General features: G+C 35.0%; 2 protein-coding genes and 3 non-coding genes across 5 annotated transcripts in view; 4 read left to right on the top strand and 1 right to left on the bottom strand.

Annotated features, from left to right (window-relative positions):
• The window catches only part of LOC128229241 (uncharacterized), a 58,515-nt gene extending 41,867 nt beyond the window's left edge, over positions 1–16,648 (top strand). The window contains exons 36-56 of the mRNA XM_052941009.1: positions 445–642; positions 1,217–1,330; positions 2,362–2,475; positions 2,673–2,766; positions 3,220–3,294; positions 3,856–3,908; positions 4,165–4,255; positions 4,941–5,075; positions 5,944–5,961; positions 8,555–8,701; positions 9,398–9,612; positions 10,531–10,669; positions 10,857–10,910; positions 11,241–11,374; positions 11,694–11,828; positions 12,645–12,781; positions 13,097–13,236; positions 13,753–13,875; positions 14,864–14,941; positions 15,357–15,504; positions 16,146–16,648. Coding sequence (XP_052796969.1) covers positions 445–642; positions 1,217–1,330; positions 2,362–2,475; positions 2,673–2,766; positions 3,220–3,294; positions 3,856–3,908; positions 4,165–4,255; positions 4,941–5,075; positions 5,944–5,961; positions 8,555–8,701; positions 9,398–9,612; positions 10,531–10,669; positions 10,857–10,910; positions 11,241–11,374; positions 11,694–11,828; positions 12,645–12,781; positions 13,097–13,236; positions 13,753–13,875; positions 14,864–14,941; positions 15,357–15,504; positions 16,146–16,294 — 2,491 coding nt within the window. The 3' untranslated portion in view covers positions 16,295–16,648. The remainder of the gene's footprint in view (positions 1–444; positions 643–1,216; positions 1,331–2,361; positions 2,476–2,672; positions 2,767–3,219; positions 3,295–3,855; positions 3,909–4,164; positions 4,256–4,940; positions 5,076–5,943; positions 5,962–8,554; positions 8,702–9,397; positions 9,613–10,530; positions 10,670–10,856; positions 10,911–11,240; positions 11,375–11,693; positions 11,829–12,644; positions 12,782–13,096; positions 13,237–13,752; positions 13,876–14,863; positions 14,942–15,356; positions 15,505–16,145) is intronic.
• Trnat-ugu (transfer RNA threonine (anticodon UGU)) lies at positions 42–113 on the top strand. Its single transcript has one exon. It is a non-coding gene; the product is annotated as a tRNA-Thr (tRNA).
• Trnat-cgu (transfer RNA threonine (anticodon CGU)) lies at positions 7,981–8,052 on the bottom strand. The gene has a single exon. It is a non-coding gene; the product is annotated as a tRNA-Thr (tRNA).
• On the top strand, positions 8,215–8,286 carry Trnat-ugu (transfer RNA threonine (anticodon UGU)). Its single transcript has one exon. It is a non-coding gene; the product is annotated as a tRNA-Thr (tRNA).
• A 2,635-nt stretch (positions 16,649–19,283) lies between the features above and the next one.
• The window catches only part of LOC128225575 (39S ribosomal protein L28, mitochondrial-like), a 45,618-nt gene continuing 38,660 nt past the window's right edge, over positions 19,284–26,241 (top strand). Inside the window, exons 1-5 of the mRNA XM_052935450.1 lie at positions 19,284–19,476; positions 20,546–20,702; positions 22,299–22,436; positions 23,668–23,809; positions 24,184–24,327. Of these exons, the coding sequence (XP_052791410.1) occupies positions 19,437–19,476; positions 20,546–20,702; positions 22,299–22,436; positions 23,668–23,809; positions 24,184–24,327 (621 nt within the window). The 5' untranslated portion in view covers positions 19,284–19,436. The remainder of the gene's footprint in view (positions 19,477–20,545; positions 20,703–22,298; positions 22,437–23,667; positions 23,810–24,183; positions 24,328–26,241) is intronic.

Below are 26,241 nucleotides of genomic sequence, written 5' to 3'. Positions count from 1 at the left end.
GCTGTTTTGTATTTCAAATTGTATCATAAACATGAATATAAGCCTCCATAGCTCAGTGGTAGAGCACTGGTCTTGTAAACCAGGGGTCGTGAGTTCGATCCTCATTGCGGGCTTATTATCAACTCTATTTTAGTTTCACTGTTCACAAACTTTAGTTTAACTGTTGTTTGTTGCTTCAAAGAATTAGTTTAAAAAACCTGAGTAAGCAAACTGAAATCCAATTTTGGTAATGTCAAAGCTAAATCTGTACCTCATTGGTCATTGTATGTTGTATATAGTCAAGTATTATTAAATAAAATGTCAAGTTATTTAAAAAGTTTAAGGGTGCACATGTTTTTAATATTGATCATTGCATTTTAATTTGATGCTTTAATTCATTACAGTACTTTATTTTTTGTTAAGTTGAATTAAAATTATGTGAAGTTATTTATTTCCAATTGCTAGGAGCTGGAACAATGCCATCAATGACTTCACAGACCTTCTCCGTGTAGATCCACTGAATGCTTCTGCACGGGTGTTACGGGGCCGATCTTACGCAGCCATGGGGCAGTGGAGCCCCGCTGTGGAAGACCTCTCAGCAGCCATCCACCTTGATCCAGGTCACTGGCAGGCTTTCTACCACAGGGCATGCATCCTCCGAAAGTAGGGGCTCATTCAAATAAACACATCTTGCACTACAATATTTATGTTTTGACTCTGTCCCAATTACCTTTTTTGATGCAGTGATTAAAAGAAAAACTTTGTACACAGTCTAGTATTATTTCCTCAATGTAAAAGGGACCCATTCACAGATTTTATGTTAGCATTTTTTATTTTTTTCAAATTGTTGAAATTTAATTGAGTTATTTTTACTTACTTTCATGAACAAAGACCAAAACAGCAACTGTCAGATACTCATTTGAACAGAATTCAATAAATCGAACGCATTTTGGCAAAATAGAGCATCTTTTATCACATTTCCCAATAATTATTAAGAATAGAGCTAATTTGAACTTTTGTAGATGATTTATTATTTCTACAAGCATTTTGTTCACAAAAGTGTGAACAGAGAATTGACTACAGCATTAACTAGCTAAATATGAATAACCTGTAACTTGTTAAATTGATTTTATAATAATGGTATATGGTATGAACAAAATTATTTTATGTTTCTAATCTTTCAAGGCTGTTACAATTTCATGTTTGATTAAAAACAAGTTTTCTGTACCAATATCAGAGCACATCCGAAGCGAGCCCTACATGACTACAGTGTGTCACTGCTGATCAAAGACTCAGAGGAGAACATCAGCTCCTATCTTCACCGAGGTATCCTCTACAACGCCATGGGCAGGTAACTAAGGGCATTTCCTGTTCTAACTAAAAAAACAGCTTATGGGATAAGCAAAAGACAATGCTAGGTATATGAGCTTTCAGAACAGCAAAAGAAAGGCTAGTGTTATTACTATATGCTTAATTTTATTTGTTATGATGTGTGTTTGTGTGGGTTGTCTTAAACAATTTCTGTCTTGGTTCGAAATTGGTCATGCATGGGGGGATTACAAAATAACTTAACACAAATGTGCACAATGACAAGATTGCATGCCAAGGTTGCGTGCAATGTACAAGACCCATGTCTGAAGGTCAAAGTTCAAGGTCACACTTGAGGGTCATTGGAAGAAATTGCTTTGGCTTGTCCAGACTCATATAAGAGTAATTGGTCAAAATATATGTATTTAGGTTTTACTTGGCACTAATGTTCATAATGAAAAGCCGGCATGCAAGACCCTTGTCAGTAGTACATAGGTTTAGGTCACATTTGGTCAATGGTCAAAACATGTATTTTGGCTTGTCCATCTGTAGCTTGGTTATGCATTGGGTGATTTAAAATTTCTCAGTACAAATGATATTATGAGAAACTCATGTGTCATGTGCAAGACCTATGCCATAGTTCAAAAGTCAAGGTCACACTTGTTGAGTCAAAATATTTTGGCTTGGCCTGGCTTTTACCTGGCCATACAATAGAGAATATTAAAATAACTTTTCACAATGAGTAACCTGCCTTTCCCCTGAACAAATACAATACAACAATATAAGATCCATATTCATAAAAACACTGATATCTAATTTAGCAGCAACCTTTCACAGAATGGTATCATCATTTCTATTCAGTGGCAAGCTTGACATGTTAAGTGTTTCTTCAACAAAGGTCAAGCATATATAGATCATATAGAGTTATCCTTGTCCATCTTTAATACTATTCATTACTTTTTCAATTAACCCAAATGTTCTGCTTGTCTGAATTGAAAACTTGGTTTCATCATATCTAATCTATATGTTGAATACATATATTCAGTATTTCAAAAGCTGTTTGAATGTTTCCAGACCAGATGATGCAATCCCGGACTTTGAGAGTGTATTGAAGCTGAACAAGGATAGCGCCTGTGCGCACGTGAACCTTGGGCTCATCATGATGAATCACCATGACAACTACCACAGGTATCTAAATACTAAGAATTATTTAAGGATATCATGCAGACTATGGTGAATATTAAATATATGGGAAAAATCACAAAGAACATGAAAGAAACCATGGGGGTTTTGCAATATCGCTAGATTTTACTATTTTACTGCATACTGGTTAGTAATGCATTCATGAAAAAAGGGTGTTAACAATAAAAGTGCATATTTTTCAGGGCGATCAAGCGGTTCAGTTCAGCCATCAAGGTAGACCCTACCTATGTTAGGGCGTATGTGTGCCGGGGTGAGGCCTATCATAAAATACATGAGGTAAGACATGTATGGCAGTAGAATTGTATATGCTCACAAACTATTTGTTTGCATTAAATGTTTATCTTGAGATGGTCAATAAAATAAATTTAAGAATTTGCTTTTAAGAAAGTATCAAGGTATAGGGCCAATAACATGTTTAGTCTCATATGAGATTATCAGAATCAGAAATGTAATATTTTAAATGTATTGTCAGAAAGTGATGATAAATAGAGTTATTTGTCATACATACAGCAATGTTCACTATGCCTATGGATCCTTACAAGTAGCAATTTTACAAAAGAATTAAGATTTTCACTTTTGTATTATGAGTTTTAAATTCAAAGTCAGAACACCCGGGAATGTTATCAATAATTTGAATTAAATTGATATTGTCTTCAGTCCTGCCAGGACTCAAAAGTTGTATTGGTGGTGACCACGTGGAAAATATACATTTTTCTTTTGTGTTTGTAGTTGAAGCTCGCTCTCCGTGACTTCACACGAGCGATACATCTAAGGCCAGATGTCAATCATTACTACATGTACAGGGTAAGGATTTTTGAATTACTGAAATATTCTGGAAAATGTTAGCTTATCTGATTTTAGTGTTTTCTTTCACCGTTTTGGAAATGTGGCCTAGGCTTTTTGGGAAAATGTGTAATTTTGACTAAAAGTGGGAACTGAAATTTGCATAGAAATAAACAAGAGTGCTGTAGAAGATAGACAGAAAATATGACAGGGTTTGGGGTTTGTTTGGTTGTTGTTGTTGTTGTTGTTGTTGTTTTTGTTTTGTTTTTGGGGTGGGGTCACAGTATAAATTGGGAATTCTAATGTCACATTTGAGAAAAAAAACTACGTTTTAGTTTTAGCATTTGGAATTGGGCCAAAATTCCACCTCCAATTAGACGAAAATAAGACACTGGATTTTGAAATATGATGAAACCAAGATCTATGAAGTAACTGTTAACCACTGAGAAAATATAATTACTTTACAAATATCTGAAAAAAGGAGTTTTCTCAACATTCAATAAATTATATTTAAAATGCTGATTTCTGTTATATGCAGGTATATGTTCTACTTCATGTGTTCTACTTTGACATTTATTTTAGGGCCAACTTCTGCTGGAGTTGGGTCAGCTTGACCTAGCAGCCTTCTGTGTGAAGTAAGTGTTCATAGAACATCAGAACCTTTTATATTTTACAAACATTTTAGAGTTAAGGGAAGGGCTTAACAAGAAAGAACCATTCAAATCTTATCTTTATATGACATTAAGAGAATAAAGTGTGCGCATTTGTTTGGCAGAATTAATCCTTTTGAAGGAAAAAGTGTGTTTCACTAGATGAAAACAAGAATATTTTATGTAAACTTTACCGGTACTAAATGCAGTATGTTCAACTTTTGTGTGTCATGTATTACAGACATGCGTCAGAGATCAGTAATGATGTGTCTATGGGCCAGCGACCAACACAGCAGGCGGTGGTTCACTCCTTCCTGAAGAACTATGACAAGGTATGTGATCTGTGCTCCTGTATCTTTAACATTCTATCAACATCTGTGGGAAAGGAATTTTTCTACAATCAGAATCTTTAATATTTATCTTGAATATATATATACACGGTTCCCTTTGCAGACTATTGACTATTGGTCTTCCTTGGCTAAAGGCCCTGGACACCATGATAATGTTCAAATGGTCCAATTCAAAGACTTGCATGTACAAACAGCTTTTGGGAAAAGATCAATGGAGGCTTTACTTATTTTACTCTACTGTGCCATCCACAGACACCCTGATGTTTTGTCAAGCACTTCAACCCCAAACTGCCCATATATATAGTATATAGATTATACCCCTTCATAGGCCATAGGAACCATGTTGTTTTGTCAAGTGTTCAACCCACAAACCACCTTATACATTAATTTGGAACCCCAATTAAGATTTTACTATTATAAAAAGGATACTCTACCTTTACAGGCCATAGACAACCTGATACTGTCCAACATGACTGAAATTTCACCCATATACATTCCAGTTGAAAAATCCCATGCTGAGAGTATGCTGGACAAAATGATTCTCTCCCTTCACTGGATATAGACACATGCTCCTATTCGAAGCAGTCCATGAACATGTTGTTTGAGAAAACCGATATGAAGAATTTGTATATAGAACAAAGAATCCACTCTCTTATTTCTATTGCAGGCTATAGATGCCCTTATGCTGTCCACCCGTTCTAACCCGAAGCCTTCCATGTACATGCTGCTGGGGAAAACCCAGATGAAAGCCAAAAAGTTCAAGGTGGCTGTGGACAGCTTCAACCTGGCTCTCAGCCTTTATGTGAGTCAAATTTTTCCATGATATTCGTGTATTTGTGAGATTTTTCCCAAGTTATTAATATCATGAGTGTTTGAAATGTACCGGTATGCTATACTATAAAATTTATGAAAAAGTTTTCTGCCTGAAGTGTATGTGTTTGCTTTCATATAAAAGGGACTAAACACCAAATGGTCCAAAATTCAGTATATACATTCTTTCCAGAAGATAAGCCTAGAATTGTCAGTACCAGCTAGTATGAGGCCGATAATATGTCATTTTACATGATTAAAATAATTTTTTGTCTCTGTCTCAGCTGAGTTAACCTATTTAAAATAAGCATTTTTCCTGTGCATCCCATCTTTTGTATTAAGGGATTTTAGCTGTTTTATAATAAATGTTTTTGCCTGTGTCCTATCTATGCTAGCATCCAGAAACAGAATAATATGGTACATCGGCAAAGAAGATTCAATATGTTGTTCACAACAATATCAATTAATTTTTTTATATGTACGTTTTTGACAATTTTCTCTTTTTTTCTTGCAATTTTATCATCTGGTGTCTTGTCCCTTTAAAGGAAATTGTGATTTGTATGAAATCTTTTAGGTACTAAGTGTTGGAGATGATTAAAAATGAAAATTTACTACAGAATTATTTTGAAAATCAAAGATGTATTTTCAGCCATTACCATTATTTGTGTCTTTTTTTCTTTCAGAATAAATTAGTAATTTATTGCACATTTTACTGTTACTTTCGCATTCACGTTTGATGTTTTATTGCATAAAATTCATTTTATAGTTATTTCAAAGGAACTCAATTCATAAAATAACCATCTTTCGAAATTCTCCGCAACCTCATTCCTAAAAAATGTGTATTTGTTTTGCTCTTGCAGTTTAAAAAGCAAAAAGAAGTATAACATATATTAAGACAACTATCTTTGGTTTGAATATTTGGCTTTCTTTGACTCCAGTAATAACTATTCTATTATCTGTTTCAAGCATTAAGTTTCTTTATTCAATATGGCATGGTTAGAGGGCAATACTTTTAAGATGTAGAAATGGAAAAAATTCTCAATGATGGGGTTATTTATCTCCTCTGTTTTTCTAAGAAAAAATAAGTTGAGGTACTGTGGTAGCCTTGGTGACTTTGTATGTGGCATAATCAGTATTGAAAAACATTTGCTATAACTCAAAAAAACATTAAAGATATTCACATGAATCTAAGTACGCATGTAGCAAGGCAAATAACTAGGGCTTCAAAAAATGTTGAGTTATGCCCCTTTTTGCATGAAGTATTGAAAATTACATTCAGAGCTCTTGTTTAATTTTGTTTATGAAATATGTGTATGATTTGGTACATTTTGCTGTGTTTTTGGTGTTAGAATGATGGAGAGGTAGGGTATTCTCTATTTTATGTGTACAGTAGACTAACACATAGACATTGTCATTATGAAAAGGACCTACAAGTAAATGAAATCCAATGTTTTATCAAGTGCTGATATTCAATGTTAATAAATTGAAATGTAATTCAGAATTTTCTAACATGCTTTTTAGTGAAATATCATGTTATTTTCACTGCTGTTATTTTCAATTTTAATCTCTTCACTGCTGTTATAAAGAAAGGATCGTTCGCTTTGCCTGGTTGAAATTTTATGAAATAATTTACTATTAAGATTTTATTACAATTATTATAGTAGGTCCTTGCATAATGCAACAAAATACGAGGCTGAGGAAAAAAACAAATGTATAATGGCCTTATGCACAACTTATTACCTTACCAGAATAACTTAATCTAGGGATTTAACTAAAGTGTATTTTGTCAGATCGCTAGTACCTGGAAAAAGTGAAAATAAAAATACTTTCATAGAGTAATTAGACAAACAATAATGTTTGAACTTAAACAACCAATATGCTGGTGACTCAACAAATAAGTACAGCTAATAAAACATGAAACAATATAGATATTGAACTACAAATATTGAAAAAATCATACATGCCATATCCCCCAGCAGGGGGGCAAATCCCCCGGACTTCCCAACCATCCCCAAGTCCCCCAGCAGGGGGGGGGAAATCCCCCTGACTTCCCAGCCATCCCCAAGTCCCCCAGCAGGGGATTAATATCCCCTGGAATTTAAAAATAAATGTAAAACCTTTTTACTTCAAAACAGACTCTAGATCAAGGTTCACAGTGGAAATCATCCATAATATTATGAGTATAAAATTCAATTAACACACAATCTATAACTTTCTTGTACCATCCAAGACCATGTTGTCTTAGTCCAAAAATTGTTGTAATCATAGAGTGTGTTGGTGGAATTATTTCATGAAAGATAAAATTGATAGTGGAAAGATTATCTTGCTCAGTGCTATAAGAATTGACTTAGATGTACGTGCTAAGTATTCTAAGCTTAATTTCACTGCGTAAAAATCCCCTGGTCAAATATCAAAATCCCCTGGAATTTAGACCAAAATCCTCTGCGAAGCCTATCAGAAATATGGCATGTATGCACCATAAAAATAAAGTTGATTTTTTGTTACGAAAATGTGTCAATCTCAGATGGTCAACAATTAGTGTGAAGATTTGGAATGTGTAAAGAGCTGAACACTTACTTAACAGAAAATCAGGCAGCTACTGATCTGACAGAATGGACCTTTTCAAAACTACCGGTATTAAAGCAGTGCTTCTATCTATTGAAAGTTTGCCTAATCAGTTTATAAAACAAAAAAGTATGTACAACTGCCCAGTAATGTATACAAATAAACTGCAATTTCACCAGAATTCAATGATATATATGTTTATTAAATAATAAACATCAAATTAATACAGTATTGTGCATGGTTATCATAGACAAATACTGACTGATTACACTGTATTGATAAAACACTTTATAATGTTCAGTTATTAGTCATATATGCATGTAAAAAGTAAGTGCCTCCAGTGAGAATTGAACTCACGACCCCTGGTTTACGAGACCAGTGCTCTACCACTGAGCTATGAAGGCTCCTATGTTTGCCTGATAACTATTTATCTATATAAGGAATGTATTACATACTTGGACTAATGCCAGATAATGTACACATCATTGGTTTACAGTATTGATTGTAGGTAACACTTGGACAGCAGTGGTGATAAAACTATTTACAAATTGATCTACAATATATAAGCCTCCATAGCTCAGTGGTAGAGCACTGGTCTTGTAAACCAGGGGTCGTGAGTTCGATCCTCACTGGGGGCTAGAAGTTGAAAGCTTATTTTTGAGCAATACCAATAACATTGATAAATAGTGCTTCCTCAATAATTAAATTATAAATGTATGAAAGCACTTTCAAATAGCAACCTGTTTATCAAGAAAACTATGTTTCTTTTCAATATTTTTGATGTTGAAATCTTTTCTTTTCAAATAATATAAATTAAAAATTAAAGTTGAATAATTTTTTATCTTCCTGCCAAACATTCATTTTTATTGCCTCTAGTACCTCTGTTAATAATTCTCCTCCTTACAGAAGCCGTGGAGAGCCCGAGACCCCTGGCCTATAGAGGCGGCTGATACCCACTACCTGATTGGTCAATGTCACATGGAATTGGCCAACTACCCACAGGCCCTTGACTCCTTCACTGATGCCATTAAGCTCAACACCAACATGGCTGAGGTAAGTTATCATGTGATTCCTATTTCTCAATATATTGTGATTGGTTGATTTAATATTAATTAACTGATTAGATGTTGAATTGCTTTTGTTCTGATTGATTGAATGCTAGGTTGGATCAGTTAGTTTTTGATTAAATGGTCAGTTGTTTAATTGATTTGCTGTCAATACCAAATACAAACTATTTACGGTAAAGAGTTTCTCTAACCCACATCCATCCATCCGTCTGTCCATCTGTCTGTCCGTCCATCCGACAGTCCGTCCGTCTGTCCGTCCGTCTGTCTGTCCGTCCGTCCGTCCTTCCGTCCGTCTGTCTGTCTGTCCATCCCATCCCATCCCATCCCATCCCATCCCATCCCATCCATCCATCCATCCATCCATCCATCCATCCATCCATCCATTCCCATCCCTTCCCATACCTTCCCAGCCCATCCCATCCCATCGCATCCCATCCCATCCCATCCCAGCCCAGCCCAGCCCATCCATCCATCCATCTCCCATACTATCCAGTCCCATCCCATCCCTTCCCATCCCTTCCCATCCTGTTCCATCCCATCCATTGTTCCATCCATCCATGCATTTAGTCATTCTGTCATTAAAATTCTTATTAATAGGATTCAACTTTGAAAACATTTTAATATGTAAACAAAGTTGGTGAAGCAGAAGAAAATTGGTTCATGTCAATTTTAATTTGTGCAGGCCCTGTACCAACGTGGCATGGCCCGCATGAAGTTGAAGATGTCGAAGGGTATCCAGGACTTCAACCGCGCCTTGGCCATCAACCCAACTATCTTCCAGGCATACTTATCCCGGGCCTGCTACTATGGGGCACGCGGTAACTACACCAAGGCCATTCTCAACTGTAATGAGGCCATCAAGCTCCAACCTAAGAGTGTCAGAGCTTTTCTGTATAGGTATGTGTTTGTAAAAGATTTCTTTCTCCCACCTCAGATAAGTAGATCCAATAATTAAATCATGCTAGAAATTCTTATCTTGCCCACGGGCAAAGATAAAATGCCCGTATGGAACTCCTTTTTAATGGTCACCACATTGTAATTACCTCCCTTGTTGAAGACTGTCGTCTGTAGCATCATGGAAACCTTGTCTTGTGGCAATATGCTAGTTAGTTATTTCTCGCTTCGAATGTCACCATAAAACAGTTTTCACGCACCATTCAAGAAATAATGCTTCACTCTCCTTAGGACTATTTAAAGACCGATTTGACTATTTATATAATCGGAATCACTGCGCGCATATCCATGACAACCACGAATTATCGCATATCCATACGCAATTATTTTCACTAAGCACAAAAGAGTTCCAGCAAAAAACACATTTTTACTTAATTATTTTTAACTGAGGTGGGAGAAAAAGCATCTACCATAGCCGCTCGTGTAAGATAGGTTCATCCCGACCTTCGTGCAGGGTGTTTTGGGGAAACTCTGTAAACCTCGTTACTGCAAAACACCCTACGCTCGGGTCGGAATGAACCTATCTTACACTCTCATGGAAGATACTTATAATCTACTGTTAGTAAATGAATTCTTTCCATTTTTATGTTTTAAAAACCACCATTTCAGGATATTTATGAGGTTTAAAAAAAAAAACATTCAGATGGAATGTAATTGCTAAAACAAACTCATTGAGTTGATAAGTCTTCATGTATGTTCTGTGGATACTCAAAGTTTCATTGAACATGATCTTCTTGAGAAGGAAAGCATTTTATTCAAATTTGCCAGGCTTTTTCAATGTGCTATAGGAATAAATGATTTTGATTAATTTAGGAACACTTGTTAAACATTTATTGAACATTTATTACATGTTTGTTCCAGGGGTGCCCTGAAGTACCACATCAAGGCATATGACCTTGCCATCCGTGACCTCTCCAAGGCGGCTAGTATTGAAAGTACCTGCGCACTTGCATACTTCAACAGGGCTGTCTGCTACCAGGAAAACAGGGATTACCAGAAGGTGTGAGACAGGGGATATAATCCTTGTACTGTTAATGTTGAAACGTTTTCTTCTTTTTGGGGGCAATTTATGGAGGGATCTCAGGGTTATGGATAAGCATTCTTTCTGCCTTTGTGCTTCAGAATTGTGGTGATGTCTCATATTCTGTTGGTGTGTTCATTATACTAAGGCTTTTGTTTTTTTTCAGGCATTGACAGATTATGGCATAGTTCTACTCCTTGGCGATTCATTGAAGCTAAAGGTACTTGGAATTCAGCAGCTTTATGTCCCCTTTTGGTGATAGAAATCATTATGCATTATGTACAAACATTACCAAAAAAGTAAAAAAATATAATGACTCTTCGTAAAACTGATTGAGTACAATTTGAAATATGTGTTGCGCGAATAATGCAAATTCTGAATAAATTCAGGTAATGAATAAATTAACAAAATAGATTAGATGAAATTAATTATTCAATGATCAGAATGTGTGTATTTGACAATAATACTGTGCTATGACATTATCCACAACTGCAATACACACCAAACATATTCCTGTCATTCTCATTCTCACTTAACATGTTTCATGTAGGTGCTAATCAACCGCGGTCTGCTGTACTTTGAGAAGAAAGACTACCAGAATGCTCTGTACGACTTCAAGCTCTCCGCCAACATCAGCACTCATGACCACAAGATTCTCCACACACTCGGACTCTGCTACCACAAGTATGGGCGTGTTCATGTTTATATACCTTTCTTCTACAGATGTTGCACCAACATCACTACAAAAGGTTTTTCATTTTTAGATAGGAGCTATCCTGATTGCAATATTATAAATCAGGAGTTGAACTATTCAGCTGAAAATACACAGGATAAAATCTAACTACAGCTGTATCTGTGAAAGGATTGGAGTTTAACTGTCGAATCCAGGGATGTAGCCAGGGATGTGGCCAGGGATGTAGCCAGGGATGTAGCCATTTGAAAAATCACTATCTTGTTTCTCTGTTGTGGCGGAGAGGTAATAATTTTCTAATTCTTCTTACAGACTGGGCCAGCTGGAGGAGGCAGTGCGAACATTCACCCTGTGTATCAGAAATCAGCCCTTCTTCCTGGATGGGACCATCGCTCGCGGCAACGTCTACATGGACTATGGGCATGAGATGGGACTCAAATATGCTATGTAAAATTCAATGTTTTGGCTTTTTAATTCATATTGGTCTTAAGTTTATGAAATATATTAACTCTATCAACAACTGGAAGGTCTGTTAGTGCTCAATAAATCAATGTTACCATAATGATAGGTGTATTTTTGCTTGCGAACATACTTATTAGCAGGTAATACTGTAGTAATGGATAACTCTAACTGTGAAAGAATAGCTTAAAATTTTTTAGCATTTTCTACATCATTTTCACTGAAAAAAAAAAAAATTTGAAATTTTACATCAGGCAATAATGACAAAGTGAAACCACAGTATGTCTCCAAAAGGAAACTTTTACAACAAGTGATCAACTAATTTGTAGTAATTATCAAAGGCAAAGATATATTACTCTTTTGGAAGGAAGAAATTAATAATATTTATTCTATTCTCCTATTGTCTGAAAGTCATCAAAGCTGAGCACAATTTTTTCAAAGACTTTGGAGGAAGGTAAATTTAATCAAATTGTCTCGAAAACATATTTTTCCAATGACATATTTTGTTCGGCAAGTGCATTACAGTATGACATGACAGTGTATCATAAAAATATGATAAATCATGACATAAAATAATTCTGTATAATGAAAAAGTTCAGAGGTTTTCAAAGCAAACTATATGTGAATACATTTTTTCATACTTGCGTCTAAAAATTCTTTAAAATTTCGCCAACTTAGACCTGCTAAAAATATCCCCCTGAATACAACCAAAATCCCCCTGAATTTTCAGCCTTTTGAACAAATCCTCCTGAATGGTCTCCAGAAAATATGGCATGTATGTGTTACCTTACTGTTAAATTACAGGCGTGACTATGAGCGTGTGTTACGGAATGACCCTATGAACCTGCCAGCCCGTGTGAACCTCGCCTACACGCTCCAAGTGTCTGGCCACTTTATGCAGGCATGGAGACAGTTCACTACTGCTCTAGACCTCAAACCTAGTATGTAGCTTGTAGCTTGTGTGCGTTATGTGGGTATTTGTTTGAATGTTTGACTACTGCGCTTGTCACTGAAGTTTCTCTTGTATTATTGTATCAAATAGCAATATTAATGGTCAAATCACTAGGTGTTTCAACAAGTATGGAGGCCTGTCTATAGATGTATGGTGTTAAGCCAAAATTATTGTCTACACAATTTTTACAAATGCAAATATGAATACCAACATATTTGTTATCTCTTTAACATATGCATTACAATGTATGCATGTTTATATCTTTCAAATCTCATTACCATACTAATGTTGCACATAATTTCAGATTACAAGCCAGCATTGGAGGGTCGGTCGATCATCAACCTGCAGATGAGTGACACGTTTGCAGCATTCCAGGATATAAATGTCGCTGTCAAGGTTAACCCGACTGCGGAGCTGCTCACTAATAGGGGCGTCATACACCAGGTGAGAGAGAGGAGTTCTTCATTTAACTGTTTAACATACACCGGTCTTCTATTTTCCTTTTCAGAATTTTCTTCATGCTTTTCACAAGATAAGAATGAAAATAACTATGTTAACTTTTAATTCAGTTCATTTGTTCACACAGTTAAATCCTGTTTCAATGTGCATTTGAATAATAATATCATAGCCATAATTTCATTTCATTTCTGAAAAATTATGAAATTATACATGTAAATTAAGAATGTTTGTATTCTGTTTTCAATTTTGATTGTTTTTCTCCCATTATTTAATTCAGTTCATTTGTTCACACAGTTAAATCCTGTTTCAATGTGCATTTGAATAATAATATCATAGCCATAATTTCATTTCATTTCTGAAAAATTATGAAATTATACATGTAAATTAAGTATGTTTGTATTCTGTTTTCAATTTTGATTGTTTTTCTCCCATTATCTTTACCCTCTCTCATTTGAAACTCTAAACATAAAATGAAAATTTCAACTTGCTATCCTATTTCAGTTCATGGATGACCGTGTGAACGCTATGCGAGACTACCATGCTGCCATGGAGCTGGACCCAACATACGCTCTCGCCTACTTCAACGCTGGCAATGTATCCTTCCACACCAGACACTTTTCCGAGGTTCGATATTCTCCGCATTTGGAACTATTTACGAGTCATATACTTATTAATGTATTGCCCCTGAATAAGTAGGGGCTAGCCATGACAAGTTCAAGCTAGAATGGAAGACATGAGTAATAACAGTGAGTTGAAAGGATATTTATTCAATGTTAAAAATATAAACTGAACACGAGTTTGACATCCTCGTTAAATATTATTCTTAAGGAATACTGGGCGTCCAACAACCACCGTAAGTGTACCAACAAGACGCCCAAAGAGAAAACCTTTTCATGGCAATATTCTTATTTTCTTAGAATTTTTTAAACCCCAACACATGAGGACTATAAAGTAATCACCTTGTCCTGTACAGAAGTCGTAGTTCTGTCTGTCCTGCAACATTGAGACAATTCTACTCACGGTAGCTATTTCTCAAAAAAAAAATAGCATATTGACTTAAAACTTCATACACATATTGATGGTGTTGTGGAGAAGAGCTGTGTCTAATAAACATTACTTTGTGTATGGTGTTTTAAGAGTTATTGCCCTTGTTGATTATTTCAATACTAATTTTGTTTTACTTTCTTCATAACGTTTTATGTTTTAAAGGTATTTACTTCAATTGTACAAAAGAAACATTAACACCATTAACTTATATCATGCCTACTCACTTACATAGGTCATTCAAGGAGCATACATCACTCCCAGTGATGCTTCTTATTACAAGAAGATGTTAATGTGGGGGTATTTATCCCATCCAGTGAAAGCTCTAGTAAATCCTAAAAGGCGCATATTTAGGTTCACCTACAGAACATTTATACTCAAGGGTTTCTTAGCAGAGTAGACATGCTGTTTTTATCTGTTGTTTTACCAGCATATTCAAGATTTTCAAGCTGAAAATAGTGCAGATTCTGATTGATAAGGGAAAGGGAAAGAAAAGGAAAATGTTTTTTTTTTGTAAAAAAAATAAATAATTTTTAAAAAAAGTATTTCGTGATTTTTTTCCTTTCAGGCCCTTGACTACTATAAGAAAGCTGTGACCCACAACCCTAAAGATGAATCAGCTTTCTTGAACAGAGCCATTACTAAGGTATGTGTGGAACATGTGGAAACAGAATAAATTAAACTATACCAGGAAGTGGTTTCTTAAACTTTTGGTCATACAATGTTCCAGTTAAAGATTCTCTGTACAAAGGTTATTTAAAAGTTGAGCTCCTTTTGGAGGTTTCCTTTCATAATGTGAATTACAGATAAAGTATGTGAATCAGCAGCATCATTGAATCTATGTATTGGTATTTAATACTCTCATATTAAAAATTAAGCACTGTATGGTTATAAAAGGAAAACAGTTAAACCTTTAAAGTAAGATTATTTTTGAAAAGCAACACAAATATAGTAAGAACAAAAGTCCCACGAAAAACAATGCATTTTTACAAATTTTGTCTTGAGAATTATGAAAACCAGGCTAAACAGATTTTATATTGTTTAACCTGCTTTTGTTTTAGGTGATGTTGAAGGATTCAAAGGGAGCCCTGGAGGATTTCCGGGCGGCAATCAAGCTGAGCCCGTTCTCCGCCCACATGTACCTGAACCGAGGAAACCTGTACGCCTCCACACAGCAGTACGAACTCGCAGAGAAGGACTACACTAAAGGTACCAGGGGATTTAATCAATGACTTTTTGTATTACGTTGATTGGGATTGATACGTTTTTGTTTTTATTTGAGTATGAGACGGACAATTTCAGATTTTTGTCTGATTTTTTAAAAGTGACACTTGATTTAAAATTTATACATACACATGTATAACAAACATAAATTTTAAGTGATAAACCTTTAACTACTTATTAAATAAATTGGAAAATATCATATACAGTAACTGATAACAAGAGTGTAATCGTGTATTTAATAGCTGAAAATGCACAAATATTAAATGACTGGTGGGCCTCATAAGGGCCTAAACACTGTGTTTTCTACACCTTTCTTTCCAATTGAACGCGGTATCTTCCATAAGAACCATTGTTTTCAATATTTATTCATCCTTTTTCTGTAAATTAAAACAATTAATTGTGGTACATCTTATTTGGGAGTAAGAGTGCATCTTTAAGATTATGGGTTAAAAAAAAAAATGTAGGTCAAGTATAAAAATCTTATGAAAAATATCAAAGCTTGTGCATTGAATATACTCTTGTTCCACAGGGAATAAAGATTTGGCCTAGTGGCACCATCTCTTTAAACATCTATTAAACATAAACTGAAAATGAAATTCAGTAAAAATGACTGTATTCTTTTTCAGCGCTGGATCTTCAGCCAGATGATCCAATGGTGCTGAAGAGACGGGCGGACGTCCGCGGAAAACTCAGCAAGAAGGAAGAGGCGATAAGCGACTACCGGCAAGCCATCGAGCTTCAGGGACGCATACAATACCTGAAAACTGGCAAATGATGTGGCTGAAAGTTAGTGACCTGCAGAGGATAATGAAGATGTTCATCATAATGTCATGCATTTGGTTGAAGTGTTTTTGTGATATGGCATCTAAAACTTTGCTAATATACATGTAGTTTGTGTTTGGCCTCTGCAATGACTTTTTATATGTGACCAGTATCTTATTGTTGAACATGTATTTTTTCATTTGTGTTATAAAATGTGCTTGAAAGTTTGTTTGTTATGCAGTTGTGATACATGTACTTTAGTGCAAGTCATGTGATCTAAGTATTGTGATATTTATGGTATTTATTATGTGACTGTGTGAAAGTTTTAGTTTATGTTGAAGTTTGTCAATAAATAAAGTTGAAAGTAGTTCTTAAGTTGTAATTGCACAGATGGATTTGATGATGATGATGATGATGAGGAGGAGGAGGAGGAGGAGGAGGCTGAGGAGAAAAAGGAGGAGGAGGACGAGTGATATTGGTGATGAGATGAGGATGGTGATGATGCATCATCATCACAGAGATAATACCCACATATGTAGAAATGACCATAACTCTAGCTTTAAGTGTTGTTCAGTTGACCCTTTTCAAGAAAACACAACACGACAGACAGGCAATAACGAATGAATGTGATGCTCTTGTTTTATCCTTGGATCATTTTATTATCCCCCGCCTTGAAAAGGCGAAGGGATATAGTAATGGTAGGTGCACTTCCGTGCGTGTGTGAGTGCGTGCGTGTGTGCGTGCGTCCGTCCGTCCCACATTCATTTCTTTGCATCTCCTCTTACATTTCTCATGCGATTTCTACCAAACTTTCACAGATTGATGATCATAAAGTGAAGCAGCGCATATTGTCGGGCTTTCCCGATTCCACCATTTTTGAAAGAGTTATTGCCAATTGCTTATTTTACATATAAAACTGGTTTCTTCGCAACACCTCTTACGTTTTTCATGCAATTTCTTCCAAACTTTCACAGATTGATGATCATAAAGTGAAGCAGTGCATATTGTCGGGCTTTCCTGATTTGACCATTTTTGAATGAGTTATTGCCCTTTGCTTTTTTTACATTTAAAATTGGTTTCTTTGCAACTCCTCTTACGTTTATGACTATACTGGATGAGTACCTAAATCGGAACACTTTCGGCATTATTTGTGAAATATTTTTAGTTAGACTTGCACCACAACTACAAAATTTTCCATCAGCATACTAGGATTCAAGACCAATTGGTTGATATAAATGGCATTTTTCAAGATACTACCAATCTGCATGAAACGTATTTAGTACTTTATTAACCGCACAATTAAGGACTGCCATTTTCGCCCTCCAAATATGGAACAGTTTTAATTTGTTTTTTTATTTTTTATGTATTCTTTTAAAATTATTGCTCCATGTTTTAAGTAAATTAATAATTTATGTTATTTCCAGCTTGTCTTTTTTTGTCAGTAAAATTTTATGGTTTCAGTATAATACAGGCTGTACCAGTATGCTGTGGTTATGGCAAGCATGAAGTCTTTCCCCCGCATGCCATGTATTGACATTTGAACATGAAAAACTTTTATTGATTGCAGTTTTTGAAATACCGAAGAATCATGTTCCTTGGAAACTGTATCTGAAGCAAGCGTCTTTATTTATTAAAATCGTAAATAAACTGATCTTGATAGGAAAAACACTTTTATAATGGGTGTTCCATATTTAGGTACTGTTCCGATTTAGGTACTCGCCCAGTATAGTGACGCAGCGCATATTGTCAGGCTTTTGCAATTTGACCTTTTTTGAAAGAGTTATTGCTTTTTCTTAATTTTACGCATTTCTTATGTTCCTGAGAAACTACCCTTACCATTAATTGGCTTTCGTTACAAAAAATGCCCCCATGAGGCGGAGGATATAGCTGTCTGTGACCGCTCTTGTTTCATCACGGATATGTGTGTGATCTCATATACACAAATCAATATATGCCATCCCAGCTTTTGATACTTCACGTTGATTTTAATTCCCTAGCCAATCAGTTATGTAGTGAAAAGTTACACCAAAACCACAGAAGTTGATGAAAACTTCCTAATATTTATGCATGCTTTCCAAAATAAAGGCATATGCAAGTAAGTTTTTATGAATGTAAAAAGAAATATGAACGACCTCCTTTTATACAGCTATTTAAATCATATATTGATAATACCATGTCAGACACAATTGTTTATTTTATAATGCTGACAAATGACAGAGGTGTTTTGTAAGGCCAACAAACGTACAGAAGCATCTTTTATGACCACAGCATGCGTTAGGGGCCGTAGAGTTGTAGATATTTTACATATTTTTTACCCGTTTAGTATATTAATATATATATACTTGAAAGTGAATTGAGACTGAAAATATATATAAAAAATAATGACCATTAACACGATGTATACTTAAATCATCTTTAATTACCTGTCAAACATATTAAGAAATAAGCGACACTAATTTATTTACACGTCTTTGAACGTCTTGTTCACACACAAAACGGCAACAGTATGTCTGACAAAGGATCCAGTGATCAGAGACAATTTCTCTTCTTTTTTTAAATTTATTTATATATTATATTATATACGTAACAGTTTTAACAAAATACATATTTATATAACATGTAATATAAACAAAACAATAAGGGCCGAAACGTCTCCTTTATCAGGGGCCGAAAATGCTACAGTGTTGGGCCGATTTGGTAAGGGGCCGAAAAGATCACTGTTTCAACTAGAGGCCGATTTGATAAGGGGCCGACTTGTCTGGTTGACAGGTACAACAGAAATTTCAGTCATAAAATATGCCTACAAAACCAGCGATCGTTATCCGATAAATACTAGGCCATGTGATACCAGGATTTATCATCTGATAATAACCCGGAATAATTTTGCCCGTTATCAACATAATCCGGTATCGGAGTGTGATACCGGGTACCGGGCGATACCGGATTCCGGGTTTGGGCACTACACGTTCCATACCCCGCCGTTTTGCCTTAAAAAGATTTTGAGTAAGCACAACCAATATGGCCGCGCCCATGGCAAACTGACAACCAAATTGACATTGAACAAAATTTGATGCTTTAAACATTTTATTAGTATTTTTTTAAAAATAGATTGAGTTTAAACTTTTTATTATACGATTTAAAACCAAGATCGGAGGATGCCAATCAGAAATCATTTCCCAATTTTCCATAAACTCAGTAAGTGACTTAAGCTTCTAAATGTCGAATTTAGGTAGCGTTTGACCATGTTTTCTACAATTATCTTGAGGAAAAAAAGCCAAAATATTTGCGGCAATATCATGCAATCTTTGATGTTGGTCACTTAAAAGTGTCGAGATATTTCAATAAAGTAAACTTTGAATACATGTTATCACAGATAGTACGCACATTTATAGCCTTACAGTACCAATAACTTTTAAATTTTATAATTGTGAAGTTATTACCAATAAGTAATGTAAATATTTTTCTGGAAAAGCCTATCATCAGCCTTTTTTACCAGCTTTTGACTAATGCCCAAACAAGCATTGTCATTTGCTCCACGGCGCTCTTGTTGAACTGTACCTATCATTTCAACCTTAACTGATGCTGGTCTTGGCAGTCTGAAACATTTTTACAACATGAGAGCAAAAAGGCCAGAAACCAAAAACTATTCTTATTGCATCAACCAGGAATATACTTGTTTTATTTAATAAAAGCTTAATTGTTCTTAGCAAGTAGTGGAAAAAGATTCGGGGAAATGCATCCAAATTAGTAATGCAAAATTATGTTTATGTCAAGTCATATCACAAAAGGGTAACATAAGAAAATACCTTAATGTTGTATACAACTCAAAGCATGCTAAGTAATGTCATATATGCATACCAAATGCTTATTTATTTCGGTAATGAAGATGTAAATTGCCTACATGTATGGACCTTATTTTTTAAATCCAAATAATTATTTCTCTGTGAGAAAAAAACATTTCTTTATTTAATGCTGACATTACATTTTCTCTGTGTACACACTGCAAAAAATACCAGTTAGATTGATTATAGAAATTATTTCCTTTTTATTTGAAACTTAATAGTGTTTAAAAAGTAGCTGGATAGAAATGTATGATTCATTTTTGATGACTGCTAAGTGCACAGTTTCTTTATTGATAAGAATTCAGAATCATTTGAAAAATGTTTTTTTTTAGATTTATTTTTTAATGCATGGCAGATAGACTTGTAATTTTGCTAGAGGTCAGTTAACTATTTCATTTAAACCGATATTACAATGATGTCAGAACAAGGTGCCTACTGCTATGTGTGGACAGACAAGTGTGAGAAACTCCTGCCCAAGCATTACAAGAATCGCTGTCTGGAGTACATGCTCCGTGAGCCAACACCCGTCCACTGGATACCAGACCCACAGAAGTACAGATATGACAAATATGGACAGCTGTAAGGGTTAAGAATACTCAGTAACAGTGTAGTGCAAGTAAATGATGAATTTCATTGAATTGCATTTATTTATATAAGAGTTTTTTAAAAGTGCATCCTGTCAAAATGTTTGCTTGTTAAAAAGAAAATGAATTCCTTACGATTTATGAAATATGTTTTACTTAAATTATGTACAATGTTAAAATATTTCCATTTAAAAAAAACATTAACTCACATTACTAAACCATCTCAGACGGGTTTTTAGTGATGTGTATATTGGTATGTATTAAATGCAGAACACGTGCAAGGGTTGTCCCAAAATAACATATTACTATTGTTAAGTTAGTTTATTTTGAAGAAAGAAAGTCTTGTTTAACTTTTCAAAGGTAATTAACATATAAGCAATCTCTGGTCACAGCAATTATTCACGTCCCATCATTCTGTCCATCCTGTTTTTGTGTCCTGTCCATAACTTTGTCATTCATGGTTTGATTTTGAAATAACCAGAACTTGTCAGCTTTGCCTTAATGATGAAAGTGCTTCCTGTCCAATCCATAACATTATAATACAAGATATAAGAATCTTTATTTAAAGTCGGGTATACCGTATATGCTAACAAGAAGCTATTTTCCGTCATTAATGGTGGGATTTGGAAATAATTTAGTGACTATCATAAAATAAAAACATGCCACACCAAAGACCCAGGAATGTCGCCTCAAAAACTTTATCAGTTTTTATGTATTACTCACTCACAAGTCTTGCTGATGATAGTGGTTTCTGTTGGGTCCATAACTTTGTCATTCTTTGAAATTATTTAGTATTAGTGTCCCCTATGAGACGATGGCATGTGGCATGCTACACTCTCAAGTGCTAAGTAAGCCATAATTGATTTTTGCAATATTATTTATCATTCCATCTTTAAAAATATCTAATTTATGCTATTTCAGGACAACCTTTGTACTAACAGAAAACCAGATACAGAATGCACCTTTCAACGCAGATCTTTTTTTATAGTTTAAGCTTTAAAGGGGCTGTACTCCGTATGATGAAATAGCAAAAATAAAAGAAAATTGTTGAAAACTGACATAAACTTGGTATCGATGTGTACAATGCATTGAAACTAACTAACTTAAGTACCACATAGTTTACAATTAATTTATTTTTCGCAGTTTTTTGGTATTTTTTCATTAAAAAAGATTACTAGGTATGTCTACTTAGTAGAATTCATTCCTTGGCTAGTCGATGTTATCACATGATATTACCAAGTTGTGTATATAGCTGAAATATTCCACCCGGTAAGAGTAAGCCTTCGTAGCACAGTGGATACGACACAATTTTGGCGACCCCAGTTTGAACCCGGTGTCCGACTCAATTTTTTTTTATATTTTGGTGGTTTTTTTTACAATTATGATATCAAAGAGTAAAACATTTTATTAAATAATTCTCCTGAGATTCATTTCAGAAAACAAACTTTTTTTGTTGCCAATCTGGTGTACAGTCCCTTTAAACTACAACATTAGTTCTGACATTATTTTGTTATATGGTACAATAAAGCTATGTTGTGTCATTGTTAAAGATTTTTTCTGTCACAAAAATACGACTGTTGTTTAAATATAGAGTGAAGGTACAGAACCATCCCATCCGGGTGAGGTTCCCCGAGCAGTGTAACAAAGGCCTTTGGGCAGGGGAGGGTGTAGTCCAGTGTTTTGTCAAGCCAACCACTGGCAAGAGATACATCGATCTGTTCATGCCAAGGTACAGTATAGGTTTATACAATTGATATTAAATTGTTTGTGATGAAAGCTGATTGATTGATTTTTGAATCATGATTGAGTCTGTATCCATTGTGGACTGCAGTACTTATGTTGATTTTAAGTGGCTTCAAAACCCTTTCCTGGTAATTAAGCCTTGACAATCAATGACTCCTATATGTTTTAGAGACTAATACAGAATTGTTCTGTAGGAAAAAGCTTATAAATTTCTCAAGTGTCTTATAAACATCTGCTAGTTACTGGCAGTTTTTTTACCAATTTGTTTTTGGGCGAGTTTTATAAGCTGTTCGCGATTTAGTGGTAAACAGTCAGCTGCTATGCAAGGGTCTGTTAGCAGAGTGCATCATCTAGGTCTATCTTTGTGGGGGTTTTCAAGTCATAGCTAAAGTGAGAAGGGCTCTCATATAGCGCTGTGTGGTACTCTTATATGGTACTCTCATAAAGCATTGTGAGGTACTCTAATATAGCTCAGTGTGGTACTCTCATATAGCCCTGTGATATGAGTGTGGTACTCTCACGTAGCGCTGTGTGGTACTCTCACGTAGCGCTGTGTGGTACTCTCACATAGCTCTGTGTGGTACTCTCCCGTAGTGCTGTGTGGTACTCTCAAATGGGCCTGTGTTGTACTTTCAGTTAGCCCTGTGTGGTACTCTCATGTAGCGCTGTGTGATACTTTTACGCAGCGCTATGTGGTACTCTCTTACATAGCGCCCTGTGGTACTGCCAAAAAGCACTGTGTAGTACTCTTACATAGCACTATGCCTATACAACTTGCCCATGGTATTAAATTATGCGATCTTAATCCTTGTGTTAACGACTAAGATTCAGCATAGTATGTATGTCTACATTGTATAAGTTGAATATAAAGCAACAGTTAAAGCATTCCTAATATGTGTGTAAGTCATTTTCTGAAGTAAAAGTTAAGTCAATGTGTCAGAAGTAATTGGATACATTTTAAGGTTCCAAAGGTTATGCCGCCAACTTATTTTCACATTATACATTACAGGGTATAGAAGGTGTATGGCTTCAACTTATTTATCCATCGTGATACATTGCAGGGAACCGAAGGTGTATGCCTCCAACTTATTTACCCATCGTGATTCATTACAGGGTACCGAAGGTGTATGCCGCCAACTTATTTACCCATCGTGATTCATTACAGGGTACCGAAGGTGTATTCCCACTACTCATTTACCCATTATGATACATTACAGAGTACCGAAGGTGTATGCCCCCAACTTATTCAGACGTCGCCTGTACAGTGAGATTCTGGATGAATGGTTCAACATTCCCTGTACAAACAGAGCCATGGACTTAATTGATGATTCCTTCGGACTTGATTACTATATACTTCAGGTTCTATAGTTCTTAATTCATTAAACTTCATACTGATTCAGGGATCGCCTGTGAAAACTGTAATGTATTTTTTCTTGTAAATTTTATTTGTTCAATCATTTACTGTTATAGCTGAAAGAAATACTTACTTGTAAGTCTTATTTATATCTGACAATCACACTCAGGAATATTTTAAATACTAAAATCTAGTGAGATTTTTCTTAAAAGCCTGTATAAACAACATAAAAAATCATTTCAGCTGAATGTAAATAGTCCAGGTACACTAACTGTGTGTCCCAGAATAATAATAAGCTACCCAGGCTGGTTTTGTTATGTTGATGTATATGACTTAGTCAAACCATGCAATTCTATTTACAATGACAATATGATTGTAGAACCATGAACGTGATCTCAACTCCAAACTTGCCATGGACTTGCAACGTGAAATGTTGGTGAAGCTAGCAACCGAATCTCAGGAATCCAAACTGTCTCCAGAGAGGCAGAGGGTGTTTAACAGATACAAGCAGTTCATGATCCCAGTAAGTGGACTTGTAGTGATGAACTGCACTGTAGCAGCCCCTAGTTGTAGATAACTCTGTGTGGTGTTTAATATTGGGTGCAATGTAGTATGTTGTAGTTCTCTCCCTTCAATTACTTTGACTACTTTTAAATATGTATGCCTGTCTGATAGCATCATTTTACAATTTGATAGGTTTTGAAAATACTTAAATCTTGTCATTGTCCTCAAATAAGTTTTTTTGTCACATCAATGCTATAGTATTGTAAAATACAAAAAAAATTACCTTTGCAATGCATTTTAAAGGTTCTTAAAACTTAAAAGAGATATTTAATGTGTCAACTTAAATAGGTGTAATTGTATGGTTATGATTCAAATGATATTGTATACCAAATATTAATGTTTTAAAAGATATTTAGGCTTCTATATATATAACCAATTGACCTAGGGGCTATCTTATCAACACATATATCGTACACATTCAGTTTTTTTTTGACTGAAAATGGGGCAAGAATCGGCCCTATTCACATTTCCCATTCCCAGCTCAAAGGGTATACTTTTTTAACAAAAATTGGAATCAAAATCCACAATCCAAATAAAATATGAAAAATATGTATAATTAGTAAAGTAATAAAAAATTTAAATGCATTCCTAATCGCTTAAAATTCTTCAAATTCTGTATCTTAAAAAGTGCCTTTGCTTTGTTTCCTTGTTTGAAATAAACTATGGTAAATTCATAATTTGTTCACAATTGTAATGGCCTTGGCCCCATTCACAAGGTGGAAAAACACACCAGCATTTAGCAATCAATTTTTTTTATGAGTTTTATGAGTTGTTGTATTTATCTTTCGAAACTAATAACTTCTTTTGATAATTTAGGCAAAGGTGCAACGTTTCTTTACGACAAGTGTTTTGTATGTCCTTATGTAGTTTTGTACTTTTTTATGCACCAAACAAAAATTTGGGGTTGGGGAGGGGTGGGGTTTATTGATTTGCCTTTGTCTAACTGTTCATCTGTGCATCCATGGGTCTTTCCATCCTTAATTATTATGCAAACTTATGTGTTGCTTAAAACTCCAAATCTATTGTACAAACAGTCGAAAACCCTAGGTGGAATGTAATTAAGGTGATAAGTGTTGCACCTGGGGTTTAGTTTCCTGCTGCACTTAGTAAAACCAGAGTTATGGCCCTTGAATAGCAAAAATGGCATTTCTTAATGCTTAAAATCCCAAAACCATATTACCTTGAGTCATGAAACCTAAGGGGAATATTGATGTTTTGATGAAGTTATGCACATGGGGTTTGTTTGTTGCTGCACATAGTATATCCACATGGGACGTTGAAATTGGATTGTAGAATAAGTCAGTGAAAGTTAAATTTCATGTTTTTCTAGAAAATTCAGACATTGGTAAACTTGCTAAATTGATCAGTCTAACCATTTGTCGAAATATATATCATAACAAAATTACCACAATAATATATAGATTGAAATGATCAGGCAATTTTTGATGAAACTGTACAGAATTGAAAGGACAAGTCCTTTTTTTCTTTCTGAAAAACTTTTGAAGTGTTGTTTGTTATTGTTCTTTGAATAAATATATAATTATGTCACACAAAATGCTTCTTTTTTTAATATACTGTACTGTATATAAATAAGTGATTTTATAAACTACCTTTGTCATTACCGGGTATGCAAAGACTCTTTTGTTTCCCAATGGCCCATAACTCAGAGCCTGCTGGGTTTTCACATGAAACTTGGGTTACTTCGGTCACCAGGGCAGTACGTCCATCTACTTTGACCACGATATTGGTTGAGACATGCTCCTTGATCAGTGGAGACAAACAGTTTTGGCATTGCTTGCAGTGTTTTGTATATTTGGTTAGGTTATACCCATTTGATTCAACATCATTGTATCTCTCTGTTACTATAGATTAT

The sequence above is a fragment of the Mya arenaria genome, chromosome 3 (assembly GCF_026914265.1).
Source record: "Mya arenaria isolate MELC-2E11 chromosome 3, ASM2691426v1".
NCBI lineage: Eukaryota > Metazoa > Mollusca > Bivalvia > Myida > Myidae > Mya > Mya arenaria.
The sequence above is the reverse complement of the archived record's forward strand: the minus strand, read 5'-3'. Positions and strand labels throughout refer to the sequence as shown.